This window comes from Phoenix dactylifera, chromosome 8 (assembly GCF_051530095.1).
Source record: "Phoenix dactylifera cultivar Ajwa chromosome 8, Ajwa_hap1_PhDact_Kaust_v1.1, whole genome shotgun sequence".
In the NCBI taxonomy this organism is placed as follows: Eukaryota; Viridiplantae; Streptophyta; class Magnoliopsida; order Arecales; family Arecaceae; genus Phoenix; species Phoenix dactylifera.
Window position 1 is genome coordinate 20,722,563 of NC_143197.1, and position 24,277 is coordinate 20,746,839.

Below are 24,277 nucleotides of genomic sequence, written 5' to 3' on the forward strand. Positions count from 1 at the left end.
TGAAAATATTTTGCTTGTATATGGTCTTAAGCATATTCTATTAAGTTTTAGTCAGTTATGTGATAAATGTTTTAAAGTTATATTTGAATCCTCCATATGCATTGTGTTTGGTCCCAATGAAAATGATATTAAGTTTGTAGGGCATAGGCATGGTAATGCGTACTTGGTCAATCATGACTATTTATCCATAAAAAATATGTAATGCTTGGTAGCCATAAATGCCAAAATTAGTGAGACTAGTTGGTTATAGCATCATAGACTAGCTTATGCAAGTATGAATTTGATTTCAAAATTAGCTAGAAAAGATTTAGTTATAGATTTACCAAAGTTAAGTTTTGAAAAAGATAAAAATTTTTTAGTTTTGTTATTAGATTTTTCAAGATTTACAAGGATATTATTTCTTGCACATAAAATGAAGCATTTTCTGCATTTTTGAAATAATATAATAAAATTCGAATAAAAAAAGATTACAAACTCTTAAAATAAGAAGTGATTATTGAACCAAATTTGAAAATCATGATTTCAAAAGGTTTTACAATAAAAATAGAATAAAACAAAATTTTTCTGCATCGAGAACACCTCAATAAAATGGGGAGGTTGAAAAAAAAATAGAACTCTTCAAGAAATAGCTAGGATTATGTTGTGTGAAAGCCATTTACCAAAGTACTTTTGGGTTAAGGTAATCAATATAGCTTGTCACATTTAAAATAAGATTTTTATAAGACATTTGTTGAAGAAAACACACTATAAACTTTGGAAAAATAGAAAACCTAAAATTAGATATTTTTATATTTTTGAGTGTAAATGTTTTGTGCTTAGTAAAGGAAAAGATAATATAAAAAAAATTGATGCCAAATCAGATGAAGCCATGTTTCTTAGATACTCTTCATCTAGTAAAGCAAATAGAGTATTCAATAAAAGAACTTTACTGGTAGAAGAGTCCATTATTGTTATATTTGATGAAACTAATGACCATCCTACAAGAAAAAAATGTTGATGATGATGTAGATCTCTTGAGCAAAGAAATAAAGGACCTCACCTTGAAAGACATATCTACACAAGATGCAATAGACCAAGAAGAAAAAGATGATGGTAATGATCAAGAAGAAGATGATCAACCAGAACAACAATCTCAAGGTATAAATGACTTACCTAAAGAATAGAGGTATATTAATAACCATCCTAAAGAATTATTATTGGTGATCCTTCACATGGGATAAGAACTAGATCATCTATGAGAGATACATGTAATCATTTAGCTTTTGTTTTTCAAATAGAACCTAAATTAATAGAAGAAGCTAAATAAGATCATAATTGATTAAATGCTATGTAAAAATTAAGAACTTAACTAATTTGAAAGAAATAATATTTGAAAACTTGTAAGTAGACCCAAGGACTATCCTATAATTGAAACTAAATGAGTTTGCAGAAATAAATTAAGTGAAGATAGAATTGTAATAAGAAATAAAGTTAGATTGGTTGCTAAAGAATATATCCAAGAAGAAGGCATTGATTTTGGTGAAATTTTTGCATCTATAATATGACTAGAAGCTATCAGATTATTACTTGCATTTTCTTGTTACATGATTTTAAATTATTTGATATGGATGTTAAAAGTGCCTTTCTGAATGATTTTATTTCTGACATAGTTTATGTGGAACGATCTCCTAGTTTTAAAAATTATAAATTTATAAATTATGTATTTAAATTAAACAAAGCTTTGTATGGTTTAAAGCAAGCTTCTAAAGCTTTGTATGGGAGATTAAGTAAATTCTTTTTGGAAAATATTTTTTCAAGAGGAAATGATGATAAAGCTTTGTTTATAAAGAAAAAGATAATGGCATGTTAATTGTGCAAATTTATGTAAATGATATCATTTTTGGTGCTACTCATGAAGTTTTTTATCAAGATTTTGCTAAGCTCTTTAGGAAGAACTTACATTCTTTCTCGGTCTACAAATCAAGCAAACAAGAAATAGGATCTTCATTTGCCAAAGTAAGTATACAAGACAAATCTTGAAAAAATTTGGCATGGAGAATGCGAGGCACATTAGTACCTTTATAAGCCTCTCTTGTAAATTAGATAAAGATGACGATGATAAAAGCATTGATTTAAAACTTTATAGAAGAATGATAGTATCTTTATTATATTTATCTGCAAGCAGATCTAATAATATGTCGAGTGTTTGCTTATGTGTTAGATATCAGTCTGATCCTAAAAAGTCACACTTAATTACAGTTAGAAGAATACTCAAATATTTAAATAGAACACAGAACATAGGATTATGATACTCAAAACAATGATGTTGTGATTGAATTTGTTTGTTTTGAAAAAACAATTGGCTGATATCTTTACAAAACCTTTAAAATAAAAAAAAATTGTTTGATTAGAAATAAATTAGGAGTTTGTAATCCTTTCTACTAAAATTCTTTTTGTTAAACTCCTGTTTATCATCTTGAATCAATGTAATTTCAATTGCCTTTCTTTAAAAAGCTTAAACTCCTTTCTCTTATAAGCCGACTCTTAATCTGAGTTAACTTTGGATCATGAGGAGTCGACCTCTTTGAATAAGAGAGAGCTTTGAGTCAACTCGAGAGTTAACTTAAAGCTCTAAGATCTATAAAAGTTTTTTTCCACATGTAATAATAAGCTATTTGTCCTTTTCATATGTATTGTTGTAATATTTCATATCAAACTTAATATGACAGTTGTTTGCAAAGCTCTCCACCACCTGCCTGAACTCTGACAACGTTGGCTTCCATGGAGCTTTGCTGTCACCGGTGCGACAGAGTCCACCACCCACCCAAACCGCTTCCCTCCATGGATCGCTCTGAGATTCATGCCAGTATTTTCCTCAACCTTGCTTTCTTCTCATCTTCCTCCACACAATCCTACCGCCCGATGACCCACACCAAACCGGATCACTTTGAGATCCATGCTAGTATTTTTCTCCCCCCTTTCTCTCCTCATATCTATCACCACAATGCTTCGAGATCCGTACCTCAAAGCCAATCTCCTAGCGTCGGATTGCTTTGAGATCCATGCCTATACAGCTTAATCCTTCGAGCTCTCTTGAGCATTCTAGAGAGCTCCAAATTCTTCCCTCACCCATGCCCCTCAGGATCGCTTTGAGATCCATGCTGGTATTTCCCACTCCTATCTGACCACTTTGAGATCTGTGTATCTCCTCGTATCTGCTACAATAATGCTCTGACGTCTGTACTAATATGTTGATCTCCCTACCATTGGATTGCTTTGAGATCCATGCCAATATAAGTTAAAATTTGTGAGCTCTCTAGACCACCTAATTCCCTCTATCTTCCTCTCCTCATATCCTCTACAATAGTGCTCAGAGGTTCGAACCGACACGTTGATCCCTCTACCGTCGGATTGCTTTGAGATTTGTGTCAGTATAAGTTAAAATCTTTGAGCTCTTAGAAATTGCTTTCTGAAATTCCAGAGTGCTCCAGCTCACTCCCTCTCTCACCCTCTCCTCATCTCCGTCCTCCAAACCCTACCCTCTCCTACCAGGCCCCACTCTTCTATCTCCTGATGTTGCCCTCCTCCACTTCATTTATTGCGTGCGTAGCACGGAAAGAGGATAACCTTCATTTCTTTGCAGCAACCCCCCAACGTTTCAACCTAGAAAAGGGAGAAGGAGAGGAAAAAAGCTTATATTTTAGGTCAGCGGCGTCCTCACTTTCTTAGATAATGATACGAGAAGAGGACGATTGCAGATCTTCCGGAGCAACTCCTCAATACTCTGATGAGAAAAGAACATGGGAGGGAAGAAACAGGTTGTGATCACAATGCTTTTCGGGCAGCAAGATATAACGGAGTAGTGATCTCCGCACCTCACCATGGCCGGGATGGAGAACAAGCTGCACCTATAGCAGACATGGAGACGTGACCCCAGACATCTCCCTGCAAGCAGGATCGCACGGTCACGCATGCCTGCAAAGTGATCTCCATTTTTTCTATGCTTTTTTTTTTCTTGCTTCATTAAGATAGCTATGACTATCATCTACAACAGCTATGGCAAGGCGATTGCAGGCATCCACCAACTAGCATGATGGCACGGTCACACTTTCCTTCATAGTTATCTTCTTCATTTTTTTTTCTCGACATTCTTGTTTTTTTCTTGTTTCAGTGGACTACATCCTCCGAAGGGAAGGCAAAAAACCTTTCATGGTTCATGGTTCATTAAGGCAGGTATGGAGGAGGGAAGGTGTTTCACGATTCATTAAGATAGATATGATTCTTCTTTTTGTTTTTTTTTTGGGGGATATGGTGCAGAGTGATCTCCATTTTTTCCTCAGTTTTTTGGTTTTTTTTATTGTTTTATTGGGCTACATCCTCCAGAGGGAAGGCAGAAAACTTTTGATAGTCCATTAAGGCAAGTAGGGAGGAGGAAAGGCATTTCACGGTTCATTAACATAGGTATGGTTTTTTTTTAGGGTATGGCCGAGACAAAACAACGGAGCATCAATCACCAACCCTTTCCAACTAGCTGGATGGCACAGTATGGAGGTCTCCGATGCCAACATTTGGGCAAACTTTAGTGTGATAGAGCACCAAACATCTAATCTTTCAAACCGGCTAGATAGCGTCACGTGGAGGTCTCCAATGTCGGCATATAGGCGAACTTTAGCGCAACATTTGTCATTCCCGTATACCATCAGGCTCTTCTTTAGTATATTGCATAGGTTGTTCATTTGTAACCGAGCTTCCTACTTTTAAAATAAGCTTCAAAGTCCATGGATGACAGGGAACAGGTAAATGTTAGCCCCGCAACTTGGAAAGATTTGCTCTCTAGGAAGTCAATGATCAATTTCTTTTTCCATTTTTGGACGAATCATAGAAGTCAATGACCTATCGTCATTCGCCGCCTCTTCACGAAAGCTATCTTCTATACACGCGGGTCCCAGTTGATAGGTTCATTGTAGACTCAGCAAGCCGACAATGAACGGCTGCCGTAGAAGTTGTTTTGGGGAATTTCGTACAACGGGGCTCGTAGGCAATCTGGATAAGGGCGATCCTTTTCATTACATCGAATCTATTGTCCTCCAGAACGAGTCAGTGGGGTCCCATCCGCATTGTTATCTTCCCTCTCCGAGTCCCTCCGCGAAATTTCTGAAAAGACGCCCGTTCCAAGTACGCTGCTTTATCCTTCATCAAATTGCCATCTTGTCATTGATTTGACCGTCAGCAAGTGTGTACAAGAGAGGGGAGGGTGGTGTTGGGGGAGGTCCATAGGGGAATCAAAATGTTGAAAAACTATGATAAAGATGGGCATTCAGATTTATGGTGATGGATGCCATGTTGTTCGCATTTAATTATGGCTGTAAAACTGCTAAACTTGGTCGTTCATGAGAAAGCTCGGTTTTAGCTTGCTCCTTAGTAAACAAGACAAGCTAAAGCTGCCCTTAGCTTTGTTGTGTCCGGCTTGATTTAGGTTAAAATATGCCTATATCTCAGTATGAGTATGTCGATGCACGTCTGAAAGAAAGAATATGAAAAAAGAGCAAGTAAGTGGAGTCCAACCCTTTAGAACTCGAAATAGAGAAAGAGAAAGGGAAGGGTATATAGTTTGTTTAACAGATTATTCTTTTAAGATTAATCGATGATAATAAAAAATATATATTTTTTTAAAATATTAAAAGTAAGAACTTATTTTTATTCGAAAAGAACACGAATAAATTTAATTAAGATATAAAATAATAATAACACCAATTTTTTTGTCATTGCTCTTTTTTAAAAAATTAAAAAAAATAAAAATAATGTCAAACAGATAGTATAGCATATATTAATCGAGTTTCACAATTATAAATTAGATACATACTCCATGGCTTTATATTCTTCAGATAGTACACATTTGACGATGTAAAAATTAAAAATTTAAGAAAATATATTTCGTTTGTGATAATAGATTACCACTCTCTAATTGCTAAAAAATAGATATCTTTGAATTGAGGTTTGTCACAAATATAATCTCTATCTCTCATGATAGAGGAATTTCACGAGACATATATGATGCACACTAACGCATTGAGGATGATATACTTAATCGTTAATATTGTAAGTGGTGGCTTGTTCTTATGGGGCATAACTCCATAGGATCACACCAACCTCTTTGTGCCATATAGGATTTTCAAATTAGTTTGTTCAAATTTTATATCAATAGTTCAAATGATTTTTTTTTGGAAAACCCAACGTGTAGTTTTTTAAGAAAAATGTGTTCAAATCTGTTCCTTCAAAATTGATAAAAAATAGGAGGAAAACACATAGATCAGCAGGAACTTTCATCAATTATTTAAATTTCAAACCTAGATAAATAAACAAAAAACCATTCCAACCGAGATACCCATGAGCTTTGAAATGGTTTTCCTAGGATTCCTTCCGGTAGCTTTTCTATTTTCCACCTATTTTCTATATAGTTTAATGTTCTTAAGGCTTGGCAACTTCTATCTTTTCTTCAATTGTTGCTATCCTTTTGTGCTTAAGTTTTTATTATTTTTAGCAGAGCTTCCTACCTGCGAAAGACCGTTCAAAATCTATTGATGAAAGAAAGCACAAGTAGTGGTCAATTATCCATCGTCATCTGTCAATAGTGCCGGATCGCCTACTTTCCCTTGAGGAGCTCTATACATTGCCTTCTGCGCTCTTGTGCAGCCACTTCATCGAAGTTATATGCGGGTCCCACGTGTCAGGTTCATTGCACGCGCCGACAACTAAGGAAAGGCCGCCACAAATTGTTTGGGAAATCAAAATGTTGAAAAAGTATTATGAAGATGTGGGTATTTAAATTTATGGCGATGGTACAACAACTTAGGGTGTCGTCAAGAAAGGCTAGTGAGAAAGCATCGTTTGAATTCTATTGTCATGTGTATAGCCAATATTGTGCTAAATATATACCTGCATGGATCTTCACATATTTTCTCCGTTTAAGTCTCGACATTTTTGTTAAGCTAAGAGTTTGAATACATTAAAATCCATTTATAAGTAACACAAATCTAATTTAGACCCATCTTACAGTGTCTCCTAATCTATATGGTCCATGGAGCAGGCCAGCTCGGATATCATTTGTCATAATCAAGGACCTTACTCAAAAAGACTTACTGGAAGGTATTATTTGAATTCATCGTCACTGTATAAGTACCCAAGATATATCCAATATATAGTTAATGTGAGACTAAGCACATTCTCGTATATATCAAGTGAGAACTCTTGTAATGATATTTAGTTTCTCATCGGATATGCACTGGATGGAACTTGAAAACTTATATAAGACCAAAGAATCCAAATTTTGAGATGAGATTTTTAATTATTGTAATAGTATCAAAGGAGATACGATCCATAGCCTATATTATACTACGGAACAATACAGTATGGGCCTATTAAAATTGACCATATGCTGGTCGTGGCATGTGTAATTAGATTTAAATGAATTTGAACTTTTATCTCAATAAAAATGTAAATACTAAAATAGGGAAGCATGCAAGGATCGGTATAAATCTGTGTTTAGTCCCATGTTAATTATACATTGAATGGATTTTAAATATGAAGGCTAAAAGTTTTAATTATATTTTTTGATTAGTCTCTACGGTGAGGCCCTGGCATGTTACCATTAAAATCCTGCTATGCTTTAAGATACTTACGCGTCTATGCAATCGAATATTTATCCCCAAACGTTATCCGGTCCAACCGTAGGAAGCCACGGTAGTCTCGTAATACGTAACAGTGGAAAGCATTCAAGACGCCAACATCCCTCTTCCCAAAAGAAAGACAAGCTCCTGGTCTCTGCGCCTTCTCCGAAAGCGACCGGAATCTCCCCGTCCCGCGTTCCAGCTATATCCGAACCAATCCCGGCTGTCACCCCATGGGGTCCTCTCCTTCCTCGAATTCTCTCTTCCCCACCTTATTTAGTCCCTCAAGTCCCCTCTCCGCGTTTCCAGTTCCTCTCCCCTTCTCCTCATGGCTCACAATTCGGTGGAGTTCGAGGACTTCCTCCCTCTCATGGCGGAGAAGCTCGGGGAGGAGGGTCTCATGGAGGAGCTCTGCAATGGCTTCCGTCTGCTGATGGATCCGAGGAGAAAGCTGATAACTTTCGAGAGCTTGAAGCGCCACGCGGCGCTGCTGGGCTTGGAAGGGCTCCGGGATGACGAGCTGAGGGGGATGCTGAGGGAAGGAGATCTCGATGGTGATGGAGCTTTGAGTGAGATGGAGTTCTGTGTGCTGATGGTGAGGCTGAGTCCGGAGTTGATGGAGCAGTCGCGGCCGTTGCTAGATGAGGCGTTTCGACAAGCGATTGGTGGGGGTTTATGAGCTAGGCTCTCTTCTTCTTCTGCCTGTTCTCTTCTCCGTTCTTGATGAAAGACTCCTTTTCCTATCGAGTGATTTGATTGTTGGAGGGGGGTCTGATGTTCAAATGACGGTCGAATTGGAAATTTAACTGAATTCTCCCAGCGATGGAGATCTTTGAATCTTCATATTGATAAAGTAGAGTCTTTGGATACTAACATTTCCGGCCTCTTTTTAATTTTGCGTTCCATCTGTTGTCTAGTTTGTAATTTATGTGCTTAATGCGGATAACCATACATGACTTCCTAATTTATGTTTGCATGATAAATTTAATTGGATACTGAACCAGATTCTTAAAGCTATGTGCATTTTTAGAGTTTATATTTTAAATTTGCTTAATTCTTAATTTATTTTGTCGGGTTAGTTATCTATCTTATTAATTTTGGTGGTGTGATAGCCATGTGTGAGTTGAGAGGGAAGTCAGATATTTTTGATTTTTGAATATTGATGTTGAAGTTAAATTTTTGCTGGAGATGACACTGGAGGTCTGAGAAAGTGATTTTATGATGGCTGTTCATGTTGTAAATTTACTATGCTGCGATTCTTCGATATTCTGTTGTTGATATAGAGTGGTGTTTGTGGATTTGTTGCTTGTAGTTTGTTTTGAGTGGGGATGTTTATGAGAAATTATTTCATGTGAACTTGTTTAAGCTGTTAATAGATTAGGACAGCTCATGTTTCTATTAGAAATTTTGAATCAAATTCTAATGTTTCAATCAGGAGGATATTACTTTGTATATTATTAGGTTTTTCCAAGAGATAAATGAAGCATTTCTAGTCAAAACTATCTATGAAATTAGTGAGATATCCTACTCCTTATTCTTGATCATGTCGAGTCCCTCGTTAGTGCATCTTAACTTCTGAAACTTAGAGAGTTGGGATATGAGCAGCCAATAGATTCATCCTGAGAAATCAAGCTATTTCCTTCTTTCTACAGTCCCTTTATGCCTTAACAGCATTTCATTAAAACTTGTTACTCTAGAAAAATATACTTAAGGAATCTAATGAAATAAACACTATAAGATCATGATTCTTGCACAATGTAACCAATCTACGTGAAGGAAAAAAAGAAAGAAAAGAAATCTTCTTTGCACTTATGATTTCTGCTATCAAGCACCAATGCTGGCGAAATCTTATTTCAGCAGGGAATTTCTATCAGTCATGTACTCAGAAGACATTGCTACAGCATCTGCTGCATGTCATCCATGGCATAGTTGCGTCTTGAAAGCAACACCTACGAAGTCCTTTCTTGTGCCATTTGCATGTCAAAAAACTGTGAACGGGGAAAAACTACCATCTCCAAACTTATGAGCTCATTGGCTGCTGTTTAAGATTCTTACATCAAACATAGGATGCTTTTGTTCTTTTCGCTATTTTTTTTACCAATTTCGCTTTATCTTAAATAATAGCAACCAGATCATACGTAGCTTAAAGATCAAGGAACTACCGAGGGTGATTTATTTTTTCAGGGGTTGGTTCTGTTTCTGAAGTTGTTGATTTAGGTACATATCCACCTTTCCCCAATGGAAACTACCAGAAATAAGGTAACGAAGCCAATTGCTCATCACCTAATGTCAAGTTGCAAGTCCTCTAATTAGAGGTGAGCCAAACAGTAGGGAATTAACAAAAACAATTTAAAGAGCTTATATGGGAGTCAAACGTCACGTAGACTAGTGACAAGGAGGAGAAACAACTAAAAAGCTACAACCTAGAAACTTACCCTAAAAGGCTATTCGGAGGATATTTTTTTAAGTTCTTGAGTGTACCCCTCCCCATAGAATAGCAGATATGGGACTAAACAAATGCCTGCATGGGTCCTTACATACTCCCTCCATTTAAATCCGGACGTTCTTATCAGACTAAGAAGCTAAGTCTATTCAAATCTAATTAGAAGTACTACGATCGGCTCGTGTTCAGCCTCAATAAACCTATAATGTAATGTATACTAGTTTATATAGGCTATAGGCCGGATCCGCTCTAATAACATTTGGCATAACTTAGGATTTTACTCGAAAAGATTAGCCAAAAGATATTTTTTGGAATTAAACATAGTAAGACTAGTATCATCATCAACAACAACAACAGCAATAGTAACAACAAACATAAGACAAAGTTATCTTTAGGAAACTTAGCAGCATCGTGTAAACCTATCCACCTATAATCCATTGGATTGTGTCAAGAAGGCATCTCTTTAGACCCATCTGCTGCTGTCCTCTAACAGACCTCTAAGGTTCCTATTATACAGACTCCAAGATGATGAAATATTTCATGGTATCATGAGAGGTTGATCCATCACTCGTAACAGAAGCAAAAAAGAAGTTTGTTCACGAAACAATAGAAGCAAAAAACATACAGCTCTCCCTCCCTCCCCATCTTTCCTAGGCCCACTCACATTTACACAAACCCCTCTCTCTCTCTCTATCTCTCTCTCTCTCTCTCTCTCTCTCTCTCTCCACACCTTTACTTCGGCTACCCTATGCCCCGGTGCCATGACTTTCCCCAGTCATTTCCTCTTTCGGCCGTCAATTTGGACTGCAAGGTCATGAGGAAGACAATAGGCCGGGGCTGTTGGGAGCTGTTGGGAACTAACTTGGAATGGAGACACCACTTGATGCTTGAATTATGAAAATAATTTTGTAATTTTGGATCTGAAATTTGATTTCGTTGTTGTAGCTATTAAAGAATCCAATATTTTAAAGGAGATACGATGAAGGAAGTCATTAGATCTCTACAATTCAGAGGTCCAAAAGCTAGTAAAAAGGGAACGAAAATCCACTCAAACAAGTACACTTTTTCTTTTATTTTTTTGTTAGAAACTCCAATAAATACCTCAAATAGGGTTCATAATTAAGGAGATGCCCAAAGCGCCCCATAGAAGAAGAAAAGATTCAAGGATATGGACGATGAGAGGAGTTGAATATCTTATTGTATTGGAAGACAGAAAAAAAAAAAAGTAACACGAAGAAAAAAATGTAGCATCAAGTTAAAAATCACAAAGAGGTCGAGCAAGCACATTCTTGAAAACCATACCATAGGGAAGGAATAAAGAAATTAAAATTAAATACTATGTTTGCAAGAATTTTGGATATTATTGTTTTGAAGATGTTGGCATCGGAATGCTAACAATAAGAGAGAGAGTGAGAGATGATTTTGTGAAGGGAAATAATCAAAAGGAACTTATTCTATTTTTCTGCCGTTTTTCAATTGTATTATTAATTGTTCTTTGTGGTGATAATCTTTTGTATATAGAAAAATCTATAATAGCAATACGGAGAAATAGAGCACCAAAAATCATACAAACATATAGAACTTACTTTTCATCATCGCTATTGATAAAATCTTGAAGATAGTTTGCAGCCACGGACAAGAATATAACTGAACAATAGTTAGCGAGACGCATGGCAGCAAACGCATGCATCTAGACTCGAAATTCTCTCTGCGCCTCCAATTCATGTATCATAGCTCTTAATAGGGTAAACCAGGACCAATAGCTGTTTGATATAGGCTATAATATTTTGGATTGGGAGGGGGATGAAGTCCAAAGGTTAATTTTATTTTGGTCCTCTCATCAAGCACTCCTATCTCTAAAACAGACTCTCCACCATTCATGCTACATCAAAAGCAATTACCAAGATGGGCCTAAGCTCTAAGAGCTATATGAGTCACATTGAACAGTATTAAGCTTTTCCAGTCTAACATCCAGCACATTTTTGCTCTGGAAAAATTCAATCAGTGGCCGCCCACATTTAAGAAAAATTCTAACATTGTATACTTTGTTGAAAGTTAGCTTCTTGTTGATCTTTTTTATGAGTGAGGATTTGAACCAAATTTGAAACATTAATCTTTTAAAGTTTCATGCCAAACGTTAGTGTTTTAAATTTGAAACATTATTTTTTCTTTTTGAAGCTTGCTACTTGATCAGATCGAGAAGAAGGATGATTTCTCTTTTGGTATCTGATCTTGCTCCTAGCCCTGTCCAGTTCTGCTCGTAGTGGCCTAAGTGGTCCACGCCGAGTCTGCAGGTCCTCCTGGATCAATTACTTTCAATGCACGATAACTAATTGCAAGCGCTAATGCATAAATTAGGGAGAGGACAAATATTTTTGCTTCAAATATTCCTCAAGAGGTCGTGTTTGAGTCTTCTGATAAATACAAAACACCCAAGATTGGTTAGTTGAAATGTAATATACATACCATAACATCATGTTGACCCCAAAAGATTGATTTTGATGATGCAAAATAGTTAAATCAAAAGTTGACTAATCTATTAGTTTAAGTTTAATTGATTAATTTTAGAAAGCAAAGAAGAAAGTCTTTAATTACTCTCAAGTGAAGATCATCTATCTAAAGCTCCACATCAAAAAGTCGAACTCCAAAAGGCCATAAAAATATTTCTTGGAAGCTCACATACAAGCACAGTAGGTTTCATCTAGAGTCGACCCCAAGCTTGCAACTAGTTGACCCTAGCACGCTGTTGCTGACGATACATCTTCACGAGCCGACTCCAGTAGATTGCGAGTTGACCCCAAAATAATCTTAGAGGACAAACAAAAAGCCAATGAATTCATCACATTAACAAGTCGACCCATGAAGTACACGAGCTGACTCCAGTATAAAAAGAGTCGACTCTAGAGAAAAGCGAGTCGACCTCTAAATGGATACAAAGAAAAGACCGAGAGCTGAAAAATTATCGAATTGGTGAGACGACATATAGAATTCACGAGCTGACTCTAGTCAAACTAGCGTCCACTCTAAAAACAGATGAGTCTACCCCATAACGAATAAAATGGAAAGACAGAAAGCAGCGAAACTTAGTACATTGAAGAGTCGACCCCTGAAAACAACGACTTGACCCCAGTCGTCTGACGAGTCGACCATTTAACTGAGAGAGTCGACTCCACAAGTACCACAGACGAAAAATAGAGTGCAGTAAAAATAAAAGCAAACTCGAGAAAATATCTGAAGATCACGAGTTGACTCCTAAAAATCTCGAGTCGACCCTAAAAAATGGCAAGTCAACTCCTCTGTGTCTGACTACAGTAACGATTAATTTTCTTGTGAACCAAAACAACTATTTTCATCTCACAATGGCTCTATTAACTGTCTAATGGCTAGACAAGTATTCCAACCATCTCTAAAGGGTATAAATGTATGGAAATATTAAAGAAAAAGAAGAGCTCAAGCACTACAAAGACAAATCTACTGAGCCAAAAAAGAAAGCAGAAAGAGAGAGGTTCAAAGAGAATATCATTCAAAAGCTTTCATTGCGAACTGACTCTTCAACATTAGAGAGTTGGTGAGGCACCTTCAAGAACAATCAAGTCAACCAACAGAGTCTAGCTCCATTTATTGTTTTGTATTTATTGTCTTAAAGCTGTATTCATTTTGTCACCACTTAATTCTTTCTATTCTTTGCTATAACAAATTTTAGAAATTGAAACTTGGGAGTAGGTCCATCCAAATCTGTAATTGGATTGTGAAAATTTTGGTTGATTTTCTAAGAAAATCATTGGGTTGATTGTGAATCCGAAAAACAATCGGTGTAGATTTTAGTTGATTTTTTGAAAAAATATACTGGGTTGATTGTGAATCCAGAAAACAATCGATTGAAAATTTTGGTTGATTGCCTGAGAAAAATCAATTGGGTTTGGTTGTGAACCCGTAAAACAACTATGCTGTAATCTAGGTTATTGATTATAGTGAAATTTCCAAGAAGGAAGTTTTGGGGAGTAAATGTAGGTGCTGGATTGGCACCAAACTACTATAAATTTTTTGTGTTTACATTGTTTAGTTTACTTGTATTAATTTTTTGCATATTTACTTAAGTACTCATTTGCTAAAATCAATATTCATTTGTTAAGCATTTTATTCCGCTGTATTTTATGAAAATTTTTAAAAAACCCAAATCACCCCCCTCTTGAGCTACATAGCTAGGCAACAAGTAGCATCAGAGTATGGTACTTAGTTATACATTGACCAAACCATCAAAAGTTAAAGATCTATGGAAGCCCTTGTTGGTACCTCTTTTGCCAAAGGACAATCTATGAATAGACCTCCACTTTTCAATGGATTAAATTATACTTATTAAAAAGCATGCATTCACATTTTCATTCAAGCACTAGACTATGACATATGGAGTGTCATAATTTATGGACCTCATGCACCCACTAAGACTATTGATGGTGTGTCTCTTTCCAAACTAGAAGGAGAATAGGATGAATTAGATAAGAAGATGACACAGTTGAATGCTAAAGTCCTAAATATTTTTTATACTATTCAATAGATGCAAATAAATTTATTTGAATATCTACTTGTTTTTTGGTTAAAGAAATCTAAGATAGGCTAAAAGTAACTCATAAAGGCACTAACCAGGTTAAAGAGTCTAAAATCAATTTGCTTTTGTATAATTATAAGCTATTTAAAATGGAGTCCTATGAGTCTATATCTAATCTGTTTACTTACTTTGTTAATATTATTAATGGTCTTAAACATATTGAAAAGTTATATACTAATAGAGATTTGGTGAGAAAAATTCTCTGGTCATTGTCGAAAGCTTGGGAGGCCAAGCTCTTAGTTTATATGGAACAACCACCCAGTTTTGAAAATTATAAAATTCCATATCATGTATTTAAATTAAACAAGACTTTATATGATTTAAAGCAAGCTCCTAGAGCTTGGTATGGGAGATTAAGTAAATTGTTTTAGAAAATAATTTTTCAAGAGAAAATAAGGATAAATCTTTGTATATAAAGAGAAAAGATAATGACACTTTAATTGTGCAGATTTACATAGATGATATCATTTTTGGTGCTATTATTAAAATTTTTGTCAAGATTTTGTTAAGCTCTTTAGGGAGAACTTACATTTTTTCTTCGTCTCCAAATCAAGCAAACAAGAGATAGGATCTTCATTTGCCAAAATAAGTATACAAAAAAATATTAAAAAAATTTGGCATGGAGAATGCAAGGCACATCGGTACCTTTATAAGACCCTCTTTTAAATTAGATAAAGATGAGCATGGTAAAAGTATTGAGTAAGAACAGGAGAGAGGGGACTTCACGCGGACTTCACGAGAAAGGACAAGCATGACTGAGAGACATGAAAGACATTGTGTACGCTTGATAGCTCTAGGGGCAAGGCCAACTTGTAGGCAACCTTGCCTATTCTGGCAAGAACTTTGAATGGACTGACCGATCGAAAAAAACCCCGAGAAAGAAATTGATAGAAAGAAGGATTGAAATTCTTCCAAGAGACTGCGGATTCAGATGATCATGTTCAGGGACAGTTGCAGCCAGCCGCAAGAGGAGCCGCAGCCTCTCACAGTCAAGCCGCAGCGTCGAACTCTGATCTTTGCTAGTTTCCTTCTTGGATCAACCAGTAGAATGATTTCAGCTGATTACCCGGTTTCCCTTACGAGGAGTTTTTCCCAATCAATGAAGAGCTCGAGGTCTAGGAGGGGGTGAGAGAGAGAGAGAGAGGAGAGAGAGAAAAGAATTCTTTCCTATAGAATTCAGTAAGGTCATGAAATATTTCGAATTATTTATTAATTTCTCATTTTCATAATGGATTTACCTATAGAAGCATGATAGAATTTTTATTATATTTAACTATAAGTAGACCTAATATTATGTTGAGTGTTTGCTTATGTGCTAGATATCAGTCTGATCCTAAAGAATCATACTTAATTGTAGTTAAAAGAATCCTCAGATATTTAAATGGGACACAGAATATAGGATTACGATACTCAAAACAATGATGTTGTGGTTCAATTTGTTTATTCTAAAAAATAATTGGCTGACATCTTTGCAAAACCTTTAAAATAAGAAAATTGTTTGATTAGAAATAAATTAAGAGTTTGTAATCCTTTTTGCTAAAATTCTTTCTATTAAACTTCTATTTATCATCTTGAATCAATTCAATTTCAATTGTCTTTCTTTGAAAATGTTAAACTCCTTTCTCTTAGGAGTTGACTCTTAATCTAAGAAGTCGACTGTGGATCATGAGGAGTCGAGACCTTAGAATAAAGGAGAGCTTTGAGTTGACTCGAGAGTTAACTTAAAGCTCTGCAGGCGGTTGGGAGCCGACTCGTACCCCATGACGAGTCGACTTATGTGCGGCGATTGACCTACCAAGTTGACACCTGGATGCCTTGCTCTCATTAATTGAAGCCAACCTTTTTCTTTTTTCTATTCGTCCCTTCAAAATTTTCCTTCTCTTTAATAATTTTCTCTGCAGATCTCCTTCATCTTCTCTTGAATTTGTCTGTTCTCTTTCCTTCACCAACGTTCTTTGCCCTTAATCTCTCAATGACCCTAAAAAAAATGCTTTCTCGAGAATAAAGAGATTTAAAATAGAATAAGCCAAGATGAATGACCAAGGAAAGTCTCTGATTCAGCAACAGTCAAAGGATCCCTCTTCACTTCTTCCTGTGTCAGCCTCTTCTACAAGGATCCGAAGCACGGTACCCCTCTCCACTTAGAAAATTGCTTTTGGAAGGAACATTGACTTTCAATTTCTGGAGAACGAGGCTTCACAATCAAAGAGCTTATCAAAAACCAAGGCTGGAAGTACTTATGGAAACTCAAGGGACCCATATACCTAGACCTAATCCGAGAGTTCTATCAAAATCTTCAGTTGGACTGGGAAGTATATCCTCTATCGTGAGAAATGTGGTTACTGAGTTAAATGATCATGTGCTCCGGCAAGTTCTCCATATACCCAACCAAGATGATTTAGCAGACAAAGTTGAGGATTTGCTAAACACCTTGCAGTGCATTCTAGAAAAAGAAGAGGTGAATAAAAATGCTAAAATCGGAGGAAGCCAACTCAATATGGAGATGAGGCTGTTGTATCACATAATCAGCAAGATATTTTATCCAAAGTCTGGGACATTTGAGACTGGGTGAAACAACTAGCGAGCTTATATTTTCTGATACTTACAATGATCATTCTCTGCATGGCATAGGATATAACAAGAAAAATGGTCGTTGGATGAGAACCAAAAGAGCAGCCAGAACTGAGGAAGAATAAAATAGAGAAGAAGCCACTTCTGAGCCCCCCTCACTTAGAAGAGAAGCTCAGAACTAGCCTGCTGCTGAAGAAAACTTTCAAACTCCATTACTATTCATATGATGAAGGAGAGAGTGTAAAACAATGTTACTCAAAAGAACTCTAGCCTTGGTTGCATATGATGGAGTTTTCAGCCAGCTACATCTTCTTTGAGATATTTTATTGGAAGTCAAATATGATTGGAGCATGTTATGTCCTGCTTACTATTCAACTGTCAGGCAGTCCTGGAAAGGAAAGAAATTGCAGAACAGGTCAGCCCTGCCTTCTACCTATACCTCAGCTGCAATCAGCCTCTTCAATATCTAAGGAATTACAATTTTGTTTCCTTCAGCTATAGCTCTTGTTCGTCCTCTTTTGCCTTCCAGCAGATTGTATTATGCTTCAGAGGAGGTACCAGACGTGTTATGAAATGGTTGTGAAAAATTGACTGATTTTTGTTTCAAAAACTATCTCAAGTCGGACTCTTCTGTATGGAGCTTGTGGCCATTCTATATCCTTGTGCTTATTTTAATATCTCATTTGGATGTGGGAAGGGGTACAATAACTTTGTCTTCTGAGATCAGCAAAACAGAGCTCTTCATGTTCAAAAGAGGCCGGTATAGCAGGAAAGTGTTGATTTGGGAATCTTTGTGAAATTGCTTGGAACTTTTCAGGCAATAAATGCCCTTACTTGTTGATTTGGATGAGATTTTTTCCTCCAGTGCTTCTTCTTACGAGCATCAACATTTTCTTTCCTGATTATCAGACACTCGGTTTGGCGTCATTTAGCTTCTTTTTCTGGCATGTATTCCTCTCCTTCCTTGACAATGTAACTCATTTCTACTCCTCATCTTTGCTATAAATACGATTAATATTTAATAAAAGCCGGATGGCTTCTTTTTCCTCCCTTTACATCAAAAAAGAACTCTACTACCTTGAAGAGGAGTTGTACAAGAGGCATTGTATATGACAGTTTAGAAAAGCTTCATCGCCTTGGCACTAAGCACATAAAAGTAGAGAGGGAGGGGGATCTAATGGTGTCCGATTGTTTCTCTTAGATTAAGCATTGCACTCCTCAAAAAAAAAAAAAAAAAAAAGATCTCATGCATTACAGTACATGACTTAATACTTCATATGTAAAATTTCACAGCTCGAATCCACTTACGTCACCTCAAATAAGATAACCCAAAATTTTGAAATTTCTCTCCTCTCTGGAAGAATCTTCTGAGAAATAAAAATTCTCTCTCACTGTACCTTTGTCACCAAAGAGATGGCTTGTTCGCATCTTCACCCACAAGCATACAGGGACGGTTTCTTCGATAGGAGATGAAAGCATGTATCACCTACCTTCCATCATAGTAATGGTTACTTCATTTGAGGAACCATTACCTCTCTTTTGACAATCTTCTCCACTTACCTGACCTTCACGAGCATGGAAGGCTGGTTGATTCAGTGAAGGAAGGCTTACATTACTACCACCCAGCTGGGAAACAACAGCTGACATTGTAGGTCTATCTTGAGCACTTTTTTGCACACATGATAGTCCCACATGGATGCATCTCAGCAACTCTTCTTCGCAATAGGAATTGCCTAGTTGTGGATCCACTAGCTCTAAGGCCCTCCCATCCTCCCAAATCTCCCATGCCTGTCATGAAAAGAAAAATGTTACACAGTGCTTGCATCAAATTGGTTTATACATGTTTCCCAATAGCTCGTTATTAATTCAAAGATTGACGAACATGCTTACGTAATTTAAAAGATTCAAAGAGCCGTTCATGCCCTGAGAACCAGAAACCTTCTCGCCACTGATAATTTCTAGGAGCAACACTCCATAGCTGAAGACATCAGTCTTTTCAGAGAAATGCCCCCATAGAGCGTACTCAGGAGGCATATAGCCACTACAGAGAGAGGGAACAATGATTAGTTGATCGTTAGCATCAGTTTTTTTCATCTAAGAGTTTAATATTAAAGTTCACTTGAAGAAAGATTTCACTTACTATGTCCCAACAATTCTTCTTGTCTTTCCTTGCTCTTGATTTCCTTCAAATATTCTTGCTATTCCAAAGTCTGATATCTTTGGGTTCAACTCGGCATCCAAAAGAACGTTACTAGCTTTTAGATCTCTGTGGATAACTTTCAGTCTAGAGTACTTGTGGAGGTAGAGGAGTCCTTGAGCAATCCCATCAATTATTCTCTTGCGTTTACTCCAATCCAATATTGCTCCCTTGGTCGGATCTGATTCAAATTCCAATTAAAAAAATTGAATAGTTATTTACTTGGTTATAGAATGAAAAAATATAAGACAAATGCTTCAACAGCGGGGTAACAAGAAAGTCATAATGGCACAAGATTATCCAATTAGTCCATTATACTTTCTCCATGTTCCTGATGAAATTGCTGATAGTTTTCCATCCTTGCATCCAAAAGTGGAGAAAAACTACATCACGATATTCAAATAATTTGATCGCATAAAAATTTCTCCTTTCTATGTGGAACTAGTGCATCATAAGCAGTGAGCAAAAAATGCATGTTTAAAGAAGCTCACCGAAGAGGATGGAATCCAAACTTTTATTGGGCATGTACTCATAGATCAGCATCTTCTCTTCTCCTTGAGTGCAGAAACCTAGAAGCCTCACAAGGTTCATGTGTTGTAGCCTAGCAATCAGAATAACCTCATTCTTGAACTCCTCAAGTCCTTGTCCTGAACTATCTGAAAGTCTTTTAATAGCCACTTCCTGCCCATTAGATAATTTACCCTGCCAACAAAACCAACATCTGTTGCATGATTGTAGACACAAGAAGAAATGATTGAAAGTGTAAGTCCTCCAAATTCAACGATTTATTGCATATAACTGAAAGAACTAGTTAGCGAAAAAAAAGAAGAAGGAGAAGGCTAATTACCTTGTACACCTCCCCAAAACCACCCTTTCCTAGCTTACTTTCTTCCGAGAAATTGTCAGTAGCAGCAGCAATAGTGCCTAAACTGAATAGAGACAACTCTGCACTTATATTGACATCATCTGTTGACATGCTGCTATGTGCTACATTAGCTCCAAAACCAAGTAATGAGTGACTTTCGCATTGTTCGATCTTTGCTGCAATCAACAAATAGCCCAACAATCAGGTGTAAAGTTTGATCTATTCCAATGAGCATAGCTATCTATGAAGCACATGTCTTACCTTTTCCTTGCAACTTCTTTTTCCAGAGGCTACAGAGGCATAATTGCAACAAAAACAAAGATAAACAGATTGTTGCGACTATAATTATGATCAACTTTTCCTTGTCCACAGGAACATGTGTTTCGTCGTCCTCATCATCATCCTCATCTGGAAGAAGACAGTATAATTTCAAAACCATTTGGTATGTGACGCCATTTGGTGAGAAGAACAACTTGAAGTTTTTGTGTGCTGTAGGTAAATGTGTGCATGAATCGACAATAGCAGAAACTTAAAATTGCAGATTACAAGAAGCTCATGAACAAGCACATCAAGAGTGACTTCGAGTACTCATTATTCTCGAAAGGGAAAAGGATTCTATGGAGACCAAATTCTAGCAGGGCATGCGAAGAATATGCTGAGCTGAATCTACTTGCTACTAATATATGTGGGTTATATGGAGACCAAACTCTTTTTTTCTTCTTCGTAGGCTCACCGAAGTTCTAGAGTTCATGACAGACTTGGCATACCTCAACTTGCATCATTGCCTATTGCATTTTATACAAGATTTGATAATGTTTGCATCAATTTGTAAATGATGGAGTGTAGAAACATATCTAACATGATACCTAAATTAAAAATTGATCAACAATAAATATATAGAATAAATAGCTAATAATAAAAATGTTTGAAAGCAATAAACAAGTAGAACAGAAAGCTAATTTTCTGATAAATTTGCACAAAATCTATGTAAGACTTTAATTTTGTTGAATATCTTAGGAAATCGGCTATATATAATATTATAGAAATTTCACTCAAAACTTGCGCACCTCAAAAGAGCTAGTGCCAATGGATTGATCCTAATATTAAAGTATTGCATATAATATTGAACCCGCAAGAATAAAAAAATAGTTTTTAATAAATATTTAATTTTATATTGTATAAAAGTCTATTTATTCACACCTATGCTAGGCGACGATAGCCATCAACGTTAGCGCCCTCCACGGGCGGCTGATTTTGTGGGTTGTAAGGTGGGCGGCGGCTTTTTGGCTTTTTGCCCTATCCCCAATCATCGACGCAACTTGATTGAGCGCCACAATGATTGACCCAACTTGTTACCTAAAAAATCTAGCCGGTCCAGTTCCAATTTAGATCCATCTATTAACCTACGCCAGTTCGGGTTTAGCTCAAAAAACCGGCCCAACTTGGTTCAAAGTCTTCCAATTTTGATGCAACCAGCGTTCACTTTCACATTCATCTAAACCCTTTTTAGATCCGGTCTGAAACGTTTATGTTCCAGTTCTGCGAAGGATCTGCCGTGATGCGTGTTGGAAGAAGTCATTCTAGCGTTCATGATGACTGGCACGTGTCACAGCTAACGATATATGCAGCACCTGTGGATCACCCGAGGAGCCCAAACTCTCTCAAACCCAGCTTCTTGTTTTTTTTTCTAACAGCCAATCACCAGCAACCACGTCATTAGCTAACTGTGGCCCACCAAAATACATTGGGAAAAAGGTTATGCGACGCGTACCTAGATCGGAAGCCGCCAATCGGACGTACACATCCTGGCCGCCGCTCGGGAACTCCCTCAGGTCCATCAAATCTTCCACCCAATACACGCACCCACTAACACCCCCACTGATATCAGCGGCCGTGTAGCCCACACACGAGCAGTTCGCCAAGCACACCCTCTTGCACTCCTCCAGTTCCATACTCCGGTTGACGATAGCGGTCGCGGTATCTGGAAGCTTCAACTCAGTGACCCTCCTGAAACCGTCCCGGTTCCCGCACCTCAGGGCGGTCCGCCTAACACAACCGGCGGTCCAGTTCCCGACTGATCGCGGCTCGAACCCCTTTACACACTTACAGACCGGGTTCGAGTCCGTGTTGCAGACCCCGAACGGCCCACAGCTCCCGTACCTGTCGCACAGGTCCTTGGGTGCGGACCAGGACACGACCCAGGACTGGGTCTGGTTCGCCCATATGAACCGCTGCAGCTCCCCGGCCTGGTCCAGCACCAGCCTCGTAATAATAGATGGGTCGTTCAGCTCGTGCTCGTAGTAGGTCTCGTTCTCGTTGGAGACGAAGGCGTAGGTGAACAAACTGTTGTAGGATTTCATCTCCGGGGTGCCGCTGAGCCGCAGGCCGTTCCACGGCCCGGTTCGGTAGACCGGGTTCGACCGGCCCCAGAGGATGAGCTGGGGAAGGCCGTTCTCGTCTAACCGGACGGTATAATCACCGAAGGAGGCGTCGCCGGAGTTCTTCCAGGAAGTGAGGCCGAGGGGGAACCGAGAGGAGAACCGCATCCCGGGAAGCCAAGTGTCGGTCGGGCATTGGAAGCTCTGCCATGCAACGCCGACGCGGAGTGCGTCCGCTGCATCGCGTAGCACGAAGTTGCCGGAGTCGAGGAGCTGGGCGACGGGTCGGGAGAAGTGAACCGGGTCGGTGTACCAGATCGGGTGGTTCGAGCCGTTGGTGAGGAGGAGCTCACCGGCGGGGCCGAGCTGGAGGTGGCCGGTGCGGTCCGGGAGGGGGCTGGCCCGGTTGGCGACCCAGACGGCGGTCTGGACCGGGATGTGCTTGTACCAGATGCCGAGGTAACGGTGGGTCGACCCAACCGGGCTGAAGAAGCCGAGCTCGAAGGTACCTCGGGCCGAGACCAGGGTCTGGCCGTCTCGGATGGATTGGGTCCGGGTAAGGGTGTCAGTGGCCAAGGAAAGAGGGAACAGGAGGGAGAGGAGGAGGAGGAAGGGAGGCAAACTGATCTTTGGCTTTGCTATGGCTCCGAGTTTCATTTTGGGAAGAAAGATGACTAGGATGTTAATCAGCAAAGCTATTTCTAAGTCTGGTCAGGCATTAGTTGGGCATGCGATGATCTCTTGGAGTAGTGGCTAGAGAAGTTTCCTTTGAAGGAAATTCAACTCTTTTGGTCTTGGTGGTGGTGGGGTGTGGGCCTCTCCGTATTTGTGCGTATTCAGCAAGTTGTAAAGTTTGGACAGGGTTTGGCAATTTATAAAAGTTCTTCCTACCTGTAATTATAAGCTATTCGTCTTTTTCATAAGCATTTTTGTGATATTTCATATCAAATTTAATATGATATTTGTTTGTTAGATAGAGGGGTAGATCCATTAAAACCTCAGAGAAGTAAGAGCCTGGTAACAGCCAACAAAACGTTTGGAGGTCGAGTTGACGTCCACAATATGCATGGGACCATCCATTTGTAGTCCTCTAGCTATTCGGAAGATGATCTGCTGGTTGATTGCCATCTCTGCAAATATGATTGGCTTTAAAACCAACAAGTGAAGCTACAAGATACCATATTGCTTTATAGGTTGGAAAGAGAATTTAATATCTATACCATATGTAATGTAAGTGCAAATAAGAATGCTCATTATTGGCTCGTGATGTCCATTTAGGCCGACTACAGCTCACCAGAAGCACTGACCAATTACAGTTCGTTACAATGCTAGCGTGCGGCTGATTGAGAGCGGCTATCTGGCAAGCCCAACACCGTGCGACCGAGTTCGCATCTCAAGAGCTCCTCACAGTTTGCAGCATTCTAGCAAGGGGCCCCGACGATCACCAAAATCCTGCCAATATGACAGATAAGATGTCATCCACATGCGAGATAATTGTGTCTAATATTCGGGTCGTACTGAGGCTAGTCATTTTTGGTCGGCCCACATACCCTAATTTTTTGGTGGTAGGT

At 38.2% G+C, this 24,277-nt stretch overlaps 1 protein-coding gene and 1 pseudogene across 1 annotated transcript; one reads left to right on the top strand and one right to left on the bottom strand.

Moving 5' to 3' along the window:
* The first annotated feature begins 7,939 nt into the window (after positions 1–7,939).
* On the top strand, positions 7,940–8,610 carry LOC120104743 (calcium-binding protein KIC pseudogene; annotated as a pseudogene).
* A 9,825-nt stretch (positions 8,611–18,435) lies between these two features.
* Positions 18,436–23,635, bottom strand: LOC103696673 (G-type lectin S-receptor-like serine/threonine-protein kinase At4g27290). The gene is made up of 7 exons (XM_039116432.3): positions 22,100–23,635; positions 20,590–20,736; positions 20,311–20,504; positions 19,955–20,165; positions 19,407–19,644; positions 19,157–19,307; positions 18,436–19,054 (listed from the first exon to the last, which is right to left on the bottom strand). The coding sequence occupies exons 1-7, from the start codon at positions 23,361–23,363 to the stop codon at positions 18,749–18,751; spliced, it is 2,511 nt and encodes an 836-aa protein (XP_038972360.3). The 5' UTR covers positions 23,364–23,635; the 3' UTR covers positions 18,436–18,748.
* Between the last annotated feature and the right edge of the window lie 642 nt (positions 23,636–24,277).

Bases quoted from the DNA above. Each gene is read 5' to 3' on its own strand.
- LOC103696673 (XM_039116432.3), bottom strand. From the start codon at position 23,363: ATGAAACTCGGAGCCATAGCAAAGCCAAAGATCAGTTTGCCTCCCTTC. The intron at 20,737-22,099 runs GTACGCGTCGCA...GTCTTCTTCCAG, and splicing joins ATTGGCGGCTTCCGATCTAG to ATGAGGATGATGATGAGGAC. The intron at 19,308-19,406 runs GTAAGTGAAATC...CTCTCTCTGTAG, and splicing joins AGAAGAATTGTTGGGACATA to TGGCTATATGCCTCCTGAGT.